Here is a 13,316-nt window from a genome sequence, read left to right on the forward strand (position 1 = left end):
ATAACAATTTACAAAAACAACATAAAACACTCAATAAGTTCATCATTTTAAATTGCTTTTACAAATTCTTAATTAAATAATGGAATTTCAAAATGTATTTCAAAAAGCGATTTAAAAAGAGAAATAAATAACTGGATTTATAAATTGAACTACAAATACAGGTTTAAATTAGGCATTTAAAAGGGCATTTCCGTTTAACATTTCTGTTTTCATTTTCCCGATGGTTCTCCTTATTCTTTTCGCTACTCGATTTGCTTTTCGTTTTAGTCTCTCTATTTAGCTTTTCCGTGACTCTTTGGGTCCTTGCAAATGGTCAAATGAGAAATGCAAATTAACTATGGCCAGGTGGATGTAACAAGCTCGCTGATTGGTTCTGATTGTACGTCATGCGTAGATTGATCTCGGATGAGGACCTGTCCTGAGAAAGACGGTAACTTAAAATGGAGGAAACGTGGACCAACACTATAAATGCTGTAATTTCTTTGGCTAACTATGTGGAGAGTAACATTAATGATCTAGTGAACTATGACTATGCGTTGACGACATTGCTTAATCTTAGAAGAAACCTGGAGGCATCCAGTCGGCATGTTGAGGACACGGTATGGACTAAGTTTAATGAAGTGGAGCGTTTAATTCGCATTGGTAATGTCTCAGAGTTTCAGCCCAGTATTGACATACCACAAGACCAACTACATATGCAAATCTCACTTGGCATCCCTCGCAGTGAGATGGCAAAACGTTTTGGTGTGTCTTTGAAAACACTTAAGGATTACAACACGCAGGATTACACGATGGGGGTTAAGGTAAGATAGCTGCTATGGATGATGACATACAGACACATAACGATATAAAGTTGTTTTTAATAGCTTTACTTTTTGTGTACACAGACGAGTGGACTTGAAAAAAAGTGTTAGTGACGCTGAGTTAGACGTGATCGTGTCTGACATTCATCGCAATTTCCCCAGCGCTGGCTACAAGCTGATACTAGGTCACTTGAGGTCAAAGCAACTTTTTGTCAAACGTAAGAACTTGATTTATTTCTACACTGTTATTGAACACTTTAAACAGAATAATACTTTCAACCAAAATACTGGCCTTATGAAAATTGTGGGCAGACATTTGTTTATTATCAAACGGTTAAGTTCCGGGGCTCATACTGGTTGAGTCTTGTTTTAGGCTGTTGTAAAGGAGCTTATTGCTTTTATTAAGATCATGTGTTAATTATGCAATTACTCTATTTTAGGGAGCCGTGTACTGGCATCGTTAAGGCGAGTAGACGCTGAAGGAGTTCTGATGCGTAGGCTCTCACTACGCACCGTTAGACGAAGAGTGTACTCTGTACCAGCTCCCAATAGCCTGTGGCATGTTGACGGGAATCATAAGCTTATAAGGTAGGCCAAATCCGATGCTCTAAACTTCTGTTCACAATTGTCAGATAATGGGGGTTGTTTGGTGGGGGAATTATGTTGATAATGGTCTCACTCAGATGATTATATTTTCTTGGAGAAAATGTCTTACCCCTTTTTGTATTTGTTGTTAAGAGCTGATTAGTAATCCAGTTTACACTTTAACACTAGTAGAATTTGTATGCAGTGGATGCAAAGCGAGTTTATGATCTTGTTTTCATTGTGTTTGTGTGTGTTATGGTTGAGAAATTTTGAGTGTTTTATCTTACAGATTAGTATAAATGTTTTATATGGTATGCTTTTAATGTGTTTTTTGGTTAAGGTCTACATGAATTAAGTTTTAAGTTGTCTCTCTGTTGCTTGCATATGAATGTGTTGTTCCACAGCTGGGCCTGGAGGAGATGAGGGTGTCCATGGTAAGGATAGCAAAATGGTTGTATGATGTGTTCGAGAACAAAGACATTGTTTTTACCACCAGTGTGAGGATTTATGTATGTCTTGTAGGGTACAGAGATAAAGCCACAGCATCACCAAGTTGTTATGAGAAGGAGCTAAGGGGCCTAAAGGCAGGAGTCTGCTGAGCATTGGGATAGTACAGAGTGAAAGAAAGGCAGGGCTACTGGACCACTATATAATATACTGAAAGACTCAGAACGGGGTCATTATCATTTTACCAGGTGTACACCCTATGACCAGTATTGTTTCAAGCTGTCGGACACAATTCTTTAATAAAATACTTTGAAGAGAATTTTACATCTCAACCGTCTCTGATTCTCCTGAAAAAATTCACGACAGTGTGTGTCTGTTAGAGCTGCTGTGCAGAGTGGCTTATATACATTCTCTCTTAATATTTGCAGATGGAGAATAGTTGTGCATGGTGGTGTTGATGGGTTTTCACGGCTCATTGTTTACCTGACTGCAGCAACAAACAACAGAGCCCAAACTGTTCTGGAAAGTTTCCTGTCAGCTGTGGAGCAGTATGGCGTCCCCTCAAGAGTCAGATCAGATAAGGGAGGGGAAAACGTTCTGGTGGCACGCTTCATGGTGACTAATTGTGGAATCAACAGGAACAGTCACATTGCAGGAAGAAGTGTACACAATCAAAGGTGATTGATACTCCAATTAAGTATCTGATTAGTTTTAAAATTTGTATTACCGTCTCATTTTTAACTTTCTTGTTAGTTACAAGCAATGCATCGACCTAATTTGAACTAAATTCAGCTTTTAAATTACATTATGAATTAGCACAGTTACAGCTTTTATTTGATGTAAACAATTGTGTGAGTTTAGATATTAATAAATTACTTGGACAACTGTAAATAGACCAAATGGCTGTAATAGTGATACTTGTAAATAGTTGTTAGTCCAGGAACTATTATTAAAATACTGACATTTTATTACTTGTTCTAATGCCTTTTCCCAAAGTAAACAAAGACTTAAGACCATTTAACCTACTACCTATACTGTAGCTTCTAACATTTGTTTTGATTAGAAAATTTAATTAACACAGTGACTGCATTTATCTATTACATTGCATGTAAATATAAAATAAAATTAACTGTTAATTTTAACTTTTAAAGTGTTGTTATATGTAACAACTGTCACTTGATCTTATTTTTTTTTAGGATCGAGCGACTATGGAGAGATGTTTTTGAAAATGTCCTTGATCTATTCTACAGCACTTTCCTTCGTCTGGAAGCTGAGGGGTGGCTTAATCCAGACAAGGAGACAGACCTCTATGCTTTACATAGATGTTACATGCCACACATCCAGTCACATCTGCAACAATTTCAGAGAGCATGGAACAACCATTCCTTAAGATCTGCAAGAAACCAGTCCCCTCTTCAGCTGTGGTCAAGCAAAGAAAGAGATAGACACACACTACACATTTCTCAGGTATTTAATCAATATGGAACCAGTCTTGCATATAATGTATCTGACTGTTACACCTGATAAACAAAAATAAATTACAGATAGATGATGACAACAGATGGTGGAGAGGCCCACAACGACCTTCAGTTCAAATTCCTGAGCTACACCTTCCCAGAGCCCTGTCTCTGGTAGAACTTTCCACACTGCCAAATCCAACTGTACCATTGGCAGAGATGCTACCAGTGTACATTGAGACTGTACGGATTCTTCGAGAAATGCTGGATCATTAAAGAACGGATGAACATTGACTGTATATATAACTGATGTATCAAATAGCAAAGACAATCAATTTAATGTTAAAGGGATAGTTTGCCCAAAAATGAAAATTGTGTTATTTACTCACCCTCATGTTGTTACAAAGCTGTACACATTTTTGTTCTGATGGACACAAGGGAAGATATTTTGAGAAATGTTTGTGGAACCTTTTTTCTACTATTGAAGTGAATGGGGTTCACAAATGGTTTGGTTACAAACATTTCACAAAATATCTTCCTTCCTGTTTGTCAGAACAAAGAAATGTATACATATTTGAAGGCGAGTAAGTGACACAATTTTCATTTTTGGGTGAACTATCCCTTTAACATTAAATTGATTATCTTTGCTATCAGAGAACCACTGTTTATAAGAGTGGTCTGTTGTAATAACAATAAAACAATAGGGCCCGAGCACTGAGGTGCTAGGACCCTAACAACATGTTTTTGTTTCAAAACTTATTTAAAAGCTTAAATTCAACAAAACTCAGTTCTGATTTAAAAGCTTAATTTTAACATGTTGAATAGTGCACTATAAAACTTCTAAAATGAGCTATAAATAAAGTGCACAATGAACCTGGTACATTTTTAAACTAATCCAAATGTTGGTGCCCAAAGCACAGCATTGCACATTTGTGCTTTAAAAGAATCATAGTCTTTGTGAACCGGTAATTTTAGAACAAGGACACACGTATTTGCTTCAGGAAATATTTTGCCAAGTTCTTCTGGAAAGACTTCAATTGTGGGCTGAGGGAAAAAACCGCAGGGAGGTATCGTGGAAGCCCCAGATGCGAACTCGAGCACATTCTCCAAAGTTAGTGGCGCACATTCTCCTTCTAAAAAAAAGTCTTAGTTTATTTTAAATACCCAACAATAATGTTTATGTAACTTGAACAAGGTGTTTCATACTTAATGTAGGGCACTTGATAGTTACACATTCCCATAACAGTCTGTGAACTACATTTTAAGTTTTCACAATACATCTTAAAGTCATTTTTAAGTGTAGAAAGGTATGTATTGTATTTTAGGGATAAGACTAAACATTTGGCACAAAAGTTCACAGCAGCTGTACAAAGCAAAGAAAAAAATTCATATTGCATGTAACAAAAACAGACTTAAATTATTGTACCTTCAACATCAATTAGCCAGTCTCGCCAGTAGCATACGGTCTGGTTTTCTAGCTCTCTTTTGTGTGTCCCTGATGCTGAAAAGCTGACTTGGAAAAGTGTTGAGAGGTCGCTAGCCTTCAAAGGCCTCACATCCTTCACAAACATGCTATGGAACAGATCTGGGTGTGCTCTCATCTCTTTGAGGAGTCCAAGTGTGGTGAAGCCCTCCACAAACCTGCATAAAAAGGCATTCAAAAAATTCCCAAATTACCATCTACAAATAGGTAATTGACTTTAAGGCCTTAATGATTTGTTTCCACAAAATGTAACAAATGATATATTTGAGCACATAGCAGTAATTCAATTAATGTGTGTGTGTTAAACAAATACTTACTGTTGCAATGCAACATTTAATCTGCCCTCAACAAAGAAATTGACAGCAGATTGCACAAGGGCATCCCTCTGCTTCAGTGTTGTGATGATTCTGCAAGACCCAACAATAGCCAGGCTGTCCTCTGCCTCCTCTATTGCAGCTTTTGCATCTTCAACAGTTCTTGCTTCTTTAATCTAAAAACATTACAATCACTGTTTTAAATGTTGCATGAATTTGTATAAATTATTACTGACAGAGCAAGACTCACTTTTAGTAGTTTTTCTTTGAATGTGACATCACTCACTTCATCCAATGTTGCACGGGCAGTGGGTTTATCACACACCTGATTAAACAACCTCTCCGAGAAGAAATTTGGTGCCACACCTCCATGTATTGCACACACAGATATCATCCGTGCTATCTGTGTGTATAGTTTTCCTTCTAAGGCTGTGAAAAAAATAATGTTTATTTTCATGACAAAACATTCAATGCTTAATGTGCTGAGAAATACAAGGAATCTTCCCAGTAAATATCTACTCCTACGTATAGGACTGTGTTAATGGCATTTTGTTACATTTTTTTAAACAATTTAAAAATCATGTTTTTCGTGATCACATTTTTAAAACATAAATAATACCTGCAAAATTATAGAGCTCAAAGTTCAATGACAAGCGATACATTTTATTTAACAGAATTCGCTTTTCAAGGACTACAGAGAACGGCTGGTTTGGAATTCAGCCCTCTACTTCCCAATATAAGTGAATGACGTCAATATAAGAGTTTTTGATTAACCTCTGCCCACAGGACTATGCCAGTTACCAGCTAAACTAAGCTGCTGCTGAATCACACACTAAACCAGCTACACAATCAGAACTCAATACGCATTTCTGAAGGAGGGAATTCATAGAACAAGGAAGACATCAGCCCGTTTTTAGGACAGTGAAAACAAGGGTGTAGAGATTAGGGGTGGTCTATAAATCGCCTGCGATTCTTATGCGTATCTTATCAGTAAAGCCGGATTCATGATTGGTAGTAAATCACCATCACCTGCCTTTAGATGGAGCGGCATTTACTACACAGAGAACACGATTTTGCTGAGCTTCTCTGTGAAATACAGCTCAGTGTAGTAAATGCTGCTCCATCTGAAAGCAGGTGATGGTGATTTACTACCAATCATGAAACCGGCTTTACTGATGAGATACACATGAGAATCGCAGGCGATTTATCACCCACACCTAATAGAGATGAGTAACTGTGTGAAAAATACTGCATTTTTACATACATGAAACATGAACACGTTATATTGTGCACCATAAACACAGTCAAAGCTTCAAAAACACAGGAAAAACAGGACCTTTAAACCACCTTTAGGGTGGTATGTCAATTTTGTATTAGGTTTTCCTTACCTGCAAAAGAACTTTACTGTTCAACAACAATATAATCACATGAAGATAATACACAATGTAGATCAGTGGTGACAAATCCGTTCCTGGAGATCTACTGTCCTGCAGAGTTCAGCTCCAACCCCAATCAAACACACCTGAACCTGGCAATCAGGCATTTAGGGCTCCCTAAAAATTAGAGTCAGGTGTGTTGAAGCTGGGTTGGAACTAAAATATGCAGGAGGGTAGATCTCCAGGAACAGGGTTGGTCACCACTGATGTAGAACATACCTTGACTATCGAGAGCCAGTGTCTTATCTGTCTCTGGTCCTTCAAATATGCTGGACTGATGAATGGCTTTCATAAGTAATCTTAAATACTCCCGAGTGGGTCCACCACCATCTACTGAACCTTCGGATATTTGTTCACTGTCAACAAAAATGACATCCAATCTGGCCTCAGGATTAAACTTTCGCCGCTTAAAGGCCTGAACTGTACTCTTTAGTATGTTATGGACGTTGCCAGTGTAGTCCCTGCATATGTTTATGTGATTGCTGGCCGGGCACGAAGTGTGATCAATCTTTTCCCCAAGTCTGTTCAAGATGGTTTTAAGGTCAGTCCTGTACAGTAATGAAAAAAACAAGAGGTAAAATGACTGCTATTTGCAACTGTCAGCAAATCTCATGAAAAGTCCAAGGTTAGCTTTAGTTAATGGAAAATCATATTTCAACAGAGTTTAATGAGGACCAGTTTATTTAACATCAGTTAATACCACCATGTAGAAGTTTTATTTTAAAGGAACAGTATGTAGGATTGTGGCCAAAACTGGTATTGCAATCACAAAACTTGTGGCAAAAACTGGTACTGCAATCACACAACTGGTGGCCAATATACAAAATGACAACATAAACATCAGTTGAGGGCTGCAACTCCACTTTTTAAATGACAATATCCTGGCCAGACCACTGTTGTGAGTGATATAAGTATTTGAAATGAAAATGATTTCTTAATGTCTGGTGACATATCAGGGCCATATTATGATTAATTAATATACATTTCTTACATACGGTTCCTTTAAATAAGTTTTATTTACACTGTGTGTCAAGACAAAAAACAGGGGATATTATAACGGAGGAATAATCTTTAAAAGATATGTTACTAAAAACATTTGCAAAACAACATACCCTTCATGAAAGAATGAGCTGTCCGTCTCTGGTAAAAAAGTAGGTGATGATGGCAAAGAAAAAGAAGTTGCTGGCATTGGAAAGAACTGGTTGCTGACACTGGGAGATTCAGCTTGATTGTTGGAATCAAGTGCTGGGACAAACTGCAATAAATTAAAAACAAGAGTATTGGCGTACCTAATTTTCCAAAACCGAAAGTTACATTACATTATTCGAGTAAGCGTATGTTGGTATAAAGTTATTTACTCTGGTAGAATTAACTACCATATTGTCCCGAATATAAGACAACTTTTTATTTTGGAAATGCCTTTCAATAAACAATGGCATCTTACATTCTAGCTTTAGACTAGTGTTTCCCAATCCAGTCCTACATGGCACCCTTCCCAGAGTATTTAAAGGTGCTCTAAGCAAATTCACGCGTTTTAGATCATAAAATTTTTTTTGTTACATACAGCAAACTTCTCCTCACTATCTGCTTGCTGGGTGTCCGCTGATCAAACTGTAAAAAAAACGCGATCTCTGTAGACAGCCCAGGCTCCACAAACTGCAATAAAAACAAAGTGGCCAAACCTACCACCAGAAACGATTATTAAGTGTTCCAGCCAATAAACGACAAGAAGGATTTGGGGGTGGGGGTTGGGCACGTTCATGAAAGCACGGAAGGGGGGGGTTAGCTACGCTCCGTTATTTTGAAAACAGTTCAAACATCAACAAAAAGTAACTTCACACAGATTCCCTTAGAGCGCCTTTAAGATGTCTCCATATATTAAACCCCAGATTTAGTTCATCAGCTTGTTAGGGCGCACTCACATTATTCCAACCAAACTGTGGAGCATGTTTGACCCCCAAATCTTGGTTCGTTTGACTAGTGTGATCATCACGCCCTGGCCAGCTTGCAGAGGTGGGCACAGTGCTTCCCATTCCTGGTCCACGAGGCCCTCCTCCCAGAATGTTTTAGATGTCTCCTTATTTAAAACACCTGATTCAACTTATCAGCCTCCTTCCAAAATGGTAAACATGTCTCCCTAACAAGCTGATTAGTTAAATCAGGTGTGTTAAATAAGAAGGCATCTAAAACTTTCTGGAAGGGGGCCCTCGAGGACCAGGATTGGGCAACACTGGGCTAGAGCACGGTTCACTTGGGCTCAGGCGCAGAACGCGCAGTGTGATCACAAATCGCGCCAGCGTTGTTCAAAAGGAGAGATGTCAATTGCACGACCACTCAGCTTTATTTGCCTTTGTAAAAACCTTCTGATGTAAGCAGCAGGGTTACATGAATGTCTAAGCTGCATACGTGACTGATCAATTAAACAATATGGCATGTGAGATGGCAGGGTGTCATCGCGCACCAAACCCCCCAGAATAAAAAAACAAAGACAGACTTGACATCACGATGGGTTCTATTGTTAAGAGCGCTTTTCTTCAAAACAATCACATCCTAATGACGATAGCGTGCCTGGGCTCGGATCTGTCAAAGTACAGTCACAGTGTGAGTGCGTGCTTTTGGGGGAGTAGGGAGAATCAGGCTCGGTTTGGTATGATATGACTGCGACCTTAGTGTATTAATTAAGGAAACGTTTCAAACATTCTATAAAGAGCCTGAGTAGTGGAATCAGGTGTTTTATATAAAGAAACATCTAAAACTTCTGGGAGAGGGGACCCCAATGACTTGAGTTGGGAACCCCTGCTATAGACAATTAAATATCTATCATACTGTACACCTGCAAAAATGCAGTAAGTGGTGCCAAATACACAAACAAGTTCACCTGGACTGAAGCTTCTTGATAAACTCTGTTTACAATAAGGCAGTCTTCTACTGTTAATAAAATATTATTAGGCAATGTGTTTTTTTCTCAATGAGATCGACAGCCTAGGCTACTTGTTATTAAATCCAGATAAACTGCATGTGATAAATGGAACTATATTCCATTAAAGGCGCTCTAAGCGAATAATGTGCGACGTCACTTCCTGTTGATGTTTGAACTGTTTTCAAACAGACAGAGCGTAGCTAACTCCTCCCCCTCCCCCTCCCTTCCGTGCTTTCATGAACGCGCCCAACCCCCACCCCCAAATCCTTCTTGTCGTTTATTGGCTGGAATACTTTGTTTCGTTTTGTGCTGCTAGGTTTGGCCATTTGTTGATATTGCCGTTTGTGAAGCCTGGGTTGTCTACAGAGATCGCGTTTTTTTACAGTTTGATCAGCGGACAGGCAGCAAGCAGATAGTGAGGAGATGTTTCCGGTATGTAACAAAAAATGTTTTATGGTCTAAAACGCTTCAATTCGCTTAGAGCACCTTTAAAAGGGTTTAATAAATGTTGGGAACCACACTGGTCCCCTTGGACTTACAAAAAGTATTTCAAATGAAAGCATTTTCATAAGAAAAAGACGAGTTGGTATTAAAAAAAGCCTTTTTCCAAAAGGTGCACTTTAAAGTGGGGTTGGGGGTCATCTTATATTTGGGACAATACGGTACTACATAATTATTAAGGTGAGTCGGGCATAATGTCTAAGAGTACAGTTAACTATTCTCTAAAAATGATAGAAAAAAATGACAGTAATAGATGCTTGTTTAGGTATTATGTGAGAACAGCTAATAAAATTACTACCAGCAAGTACTATTGCAAATCACACCCATTACTTATTTGTGTATTGATATTAACTTAAAGAAATACTAATCAATATTACCATTAACATTAGTTTGTTGACTTTTTTCTAGGCTGCAAATCATGGCTCTCACCTCCAAATCATCAATTTGAATCCAGTGGATGTAAAGTGTTCTTGAACCATTGATATTGTTCCCCAAAAGTGTTCCAGTCATGTTGCTTTTAAGAGTTGTTACTGACAGAGCATCTTGAATGTGAAAATACTCTGTAGCATCATCATCTTCTCCGACAAAATCAAATAATATCTACATAACAAATGTAAAAGGAAATCTATTTAATACTAATTTTTAAAACCTAAAAACACTGCACAGTAATACCGCAATCCATGTTATCACAATCAGAAAGTAGTGGACAAACCTGAATGGATTCAGACAGAACAAATTTTCTTGTTCTTGTAATGCCACTGGGGTACTTAAATCTGAGTGGAACACCATCAGCTGGCTCAGGAACATCAGCCATTCTCAACTGTCTCTCATGTATAGCCTATAAAAATAGAATTGTAATAAAAAATAAAAATAGATGAGAGCTGCTAAATTTGCAATTATATGTTGACCTTGCTACCATGATCTCGATTAAGTTTAAAATGTAAAAAAAAAAAAACCGTAAAACATGTCTGTAGCAACTAATGTGATATCTTCAATTGTCTTGTCCAAAGTTCCAACCATATTCAGTTTACTGACAATGTAGACCACACTTCAGAGTCTGAAATACACTTGAGCATTAAAAATATTTTGAGAACATATACATAATTTACAACAGATCATACCTTTCTACGTCTTTCTTCATTTTCCAAAGAATGCTTCTGCATATTATGCTTTGACAAACATGTAAAACAAAATCAAGACAATTATTTCCATTATCCAGATTATGCAATGAAGTGTATAATCAAACAACATTAAAAACGTGCTGGTACTAACTTGGTGAAGAGGTGTCATATAAAAAAAAGAAGAAACATAATAATGTCCTCACTTAAACCCACATAAAATTTTTATGACATACCTTTTCTTGATCTGCAAGCAAAGACTCCTGGTACTCTTGATCCTGCTGACAACGTAAGGATCGCCATTCATCTAAGGACTCCTGACAGTAATAAACAGATGGACATTTTATTAAACAGAATTTGAGAAACATTGAGTAATGTGACTCTTGTGTCAGTGGAAGCAAAAGTGTAGTATCACTTTTAGAATTCAAAATATAACTTAATAAAAAGTATGTTTCCCAGGAAAAAGCACATGATGTTTTTCTGACAAATTTCATGAGCTAATCCTAATCTGTAAAGTGTAATGCTGTTTACCTGCATTGGCTCGCCTTCTGTTAAATCAATAAACTGTACTATTTCAGAATCTGTGGATGATTGATCTATGTCCACTTCAGCTCGATCAGTAGTGTTGGGAAATTCCTGACCATCTGAAGGATAATTGCTTGTTGATGCTTTACTGATCTCACTTGCAGACCTTGAATGAATATCCAGAGTCAAACATAGGTAATCCATGTAGATTAATAACAGGCACATAGTAAAATAACTGCATTTCTTTCTAAATGTTAAGATTATGTAAGAAACTATGACTAATCATATAATTATCATTCGGCTGACCATCTCAACTGATAAATATATTTAAAATAAAGGGTTAAAAGAAAATACAAGAACAGAAATACAACAGAAAATTAAGATTATATCTGAATTTTCCCAAGACAGACTTTGCTTATGCCGACAACATAACGCAAATGAAATGACTGTACACTGATAATAGTACAAGATTTTAAACTGCACATGTGGGGGTCCTGTGCATACCTGCAGCTTTTGACATGATCTTTGAGTTCACAGAAAAAAATATCTTCTTCACAAATCAGACATCTTTCCTTGGGCCCAGACACAACTGACTCTGGTTCCACCTATTGTTCAGATAATACTAGTACTTTAATCACTTTAACAATCATAGCAATACTATAACCAGTACTACTTCGGTGTACAAAATACAGTATCAGCAGTGTCATTAGAACTTACAGGAGTTGTATCAATGTCCTTTTGCATTGGACGTATATAGATTATGGCACTCTTGTTGTGGTCCTTGATAGATTTGATGGTATACCCTGTGTTCGGGCAAGGCATCACAGAAAGTTTTTTGCTCCTGGTCATACCAGACAATCTTAAAAGCTCAAAGCCACCACAGCTATTCAGTTTTGGGTAAGCTGTCAAAATGTGACATTTGAATTCCTCTGCACTGTTTTCATCACCTGTAAAATAAAAGAAGAAATAAACACTTTTAAATTTTGTTTGATTGTTAAAATTTGAATATTCAGTAATCACTGAGACTATCAACATTACGTCCTTTAACAACATACCAAAAAAAGTAAGTTTTTTCTCCCCAAGGCCAGCTGCATATAGTTTTTCTTTTTCTACTTTTGTTGGTACCATGATTTGATCAATGCTGTCCAGACAAAAGTAGGATCTTGTGTAGCTTGATCGACGTTTTGCAGTTGTACAGTGGCTACCTGAAGTCCTGCCAGCATATGGTGCAAAAATTCTGCAAACTTCAGCTGAAAAACAAAATAATTCTTTACTGATATTCATCTAAATTGATAGCATGGTTCTTAGATCTTTAAAAACTGTGATGGAAAATAGACTTTGGCATTCCACCATCATCTCTCCAAAACATTAATTTAGTTATATCTACAGACATGAAAGACATATAATCCAACAAAATGTAATACTACTTAACAACGCAATCAATTATCTTCGCTCAGCAACTTGTAAATACAATCACTATAGTTAGGTTGCAATTGATTCGTTGCTGGTAAAATACATTACTTTATTAAACTAATATATTTAATATATACACACAATATTTTATCAAACTAATATATATACACATTATGATAGATAGATAGATAGATAGATAGATAGATAGATAGATAGACAGACTAGATAGATAGATAGATAGACAGACAGACAGACAGACAGACGGACAGACGGACAGATAGACGGACGGACAGATAGATAGACGGACGGACGGA

The 13,316-nt window shown here is 37.2% G+C and overlaps 2 protein-coding genes across 3 annotated transcripts; one reads left to right on the forward strand and one right to left on the reverse strand.

Annotated features, from left to right (window-relative positions):
- The first annotated feature begins 440 nt into the window (after positions 1 to 440).
- Positions 441 to 3,579, forward strand: LOC135747030 (uncharacterized). The gene is made up of 7 exons (XM_065265700.2): positions 441 to 655; positions 768 to 803; positions 888 to 1,021; positions 1,244 to 1,391; positions 2,264 to 2,512; positions 3,032 to 3,302; positions 3,380 to 3,579. Exons 1-7 carry the CDS (start codon positions 441 to 443, stop codon positions 3,566 to 3,568), a joined length of 1,242 nt encoding a protein of 413 aa, XP_065121772.1. The 3' UTR covers positions 3,569 to 3,579.
- A 591-nt stretch (positions 3,580 to 4,170) lies between these two features.
- On the reverse strand, positions 4,171 to 13,104 carry LOC135747184 (uncharacterized). 2 transcript variants are annotated; one of them, XM_065265849.2, is made up of 14 exons: positions 12,645 to 13,104; positions 12,307 to 12,536; positions 12,094 to 12,194; positions 11,596 to 11,755; positions 11,301 to 11,381; positions 11,068 to 11,115; positions 10,659 to 10,784; positions 10,376 to 10,546; positions 7,638 to 7,780; positions 6,745 to 7,073; positions 5,340 to 5,518; positions 5,093 to 5,265; positions 4,719 to 4,933; positions 4,171 to 4,425 (listed from the first exon to the last, which is right to left on the reverse strand). In XM_065265849.2, exons 1-14 carry the CDS (start codon positions 12,871 to 12,873, stop codon positions 4,178 to 4,180), a joined length of 2,433 nt encoding a protein of 810 aa, XP_065121921.1. In that variant the 5' UTR covers positions 12,874 to 13,104; the 3' UTR covers positions 4,171 to 4,177. The 2 variants fall into 2 exon arrangements, with proteins under 2 accessions (XP_065121921.1, XP_065121922.1); XM_065265850.2 differs by lacking the exons at positions 10,376 to 10,546; positions 10,659 to 10,784.
- Positions 13,105 to 13,316: the final 212 nt, after the last annotated feature.

The sequence above is a fragment of the Paramisgurnus dabryanus genome, chromosome 1 (assembly GCF_030506205.2).
Source record: "Paramisgurnus dabryanus chromosome 1, PD_genome_1.1, whole genome shotgun sequence".
Lineage (NCBI taxonomy): Eukaryota > Metazoa > Chordata > Actinopteri > Cypriniformes > Cobitidae > Paramisgurnus > Paramisgurnus dabryanus.

Bases quoted from the DNA above. Each gene is read 5' to 3' on its own strand.
- LOC135747184 (XM_065265849.2), bottom strand. From the start codon at position 12,873: ATGAATATCAGTAAAGAATTATTTTGTTTTTCAGCTGAAGTTTGCAGA. The intron at 7,781-10,375 runs GTGAGAGCCATG...AATTTATTGCAG, and splicing joins TTCAAATTGATGATTTGGAG to TTTGTCCCAGCACTTGATTC. The intron at 4,934-5,092 runs GTAAGTATTTGT...CTTTTTATGCAG, and splicing joins TTAAATGTTGCATTGCAACA to GTTTGTGGAGGGCTTCACCA.
- LOC135747030 (XM_065265700.2), top strand. From the start codon at position 441: ATGGAGGAAACGTGGACCAACACTATAAATGCTGTAATTTCTTTGGCT. The intron at 804-887 runs GTAAGATAGCTG...TTGTGTACACAG, and splicing joins ATTACACGATGGGGGTTAAG to ACGAGTGGACTTGAAAAAAA. The intron at 1,392-2,263 runs GTAGGCCAAATC...TAATATTTGCAG, and splicing joins GGGAATCATAAGCTTATAAG to ATGGAGAATAGTTGTGCATG.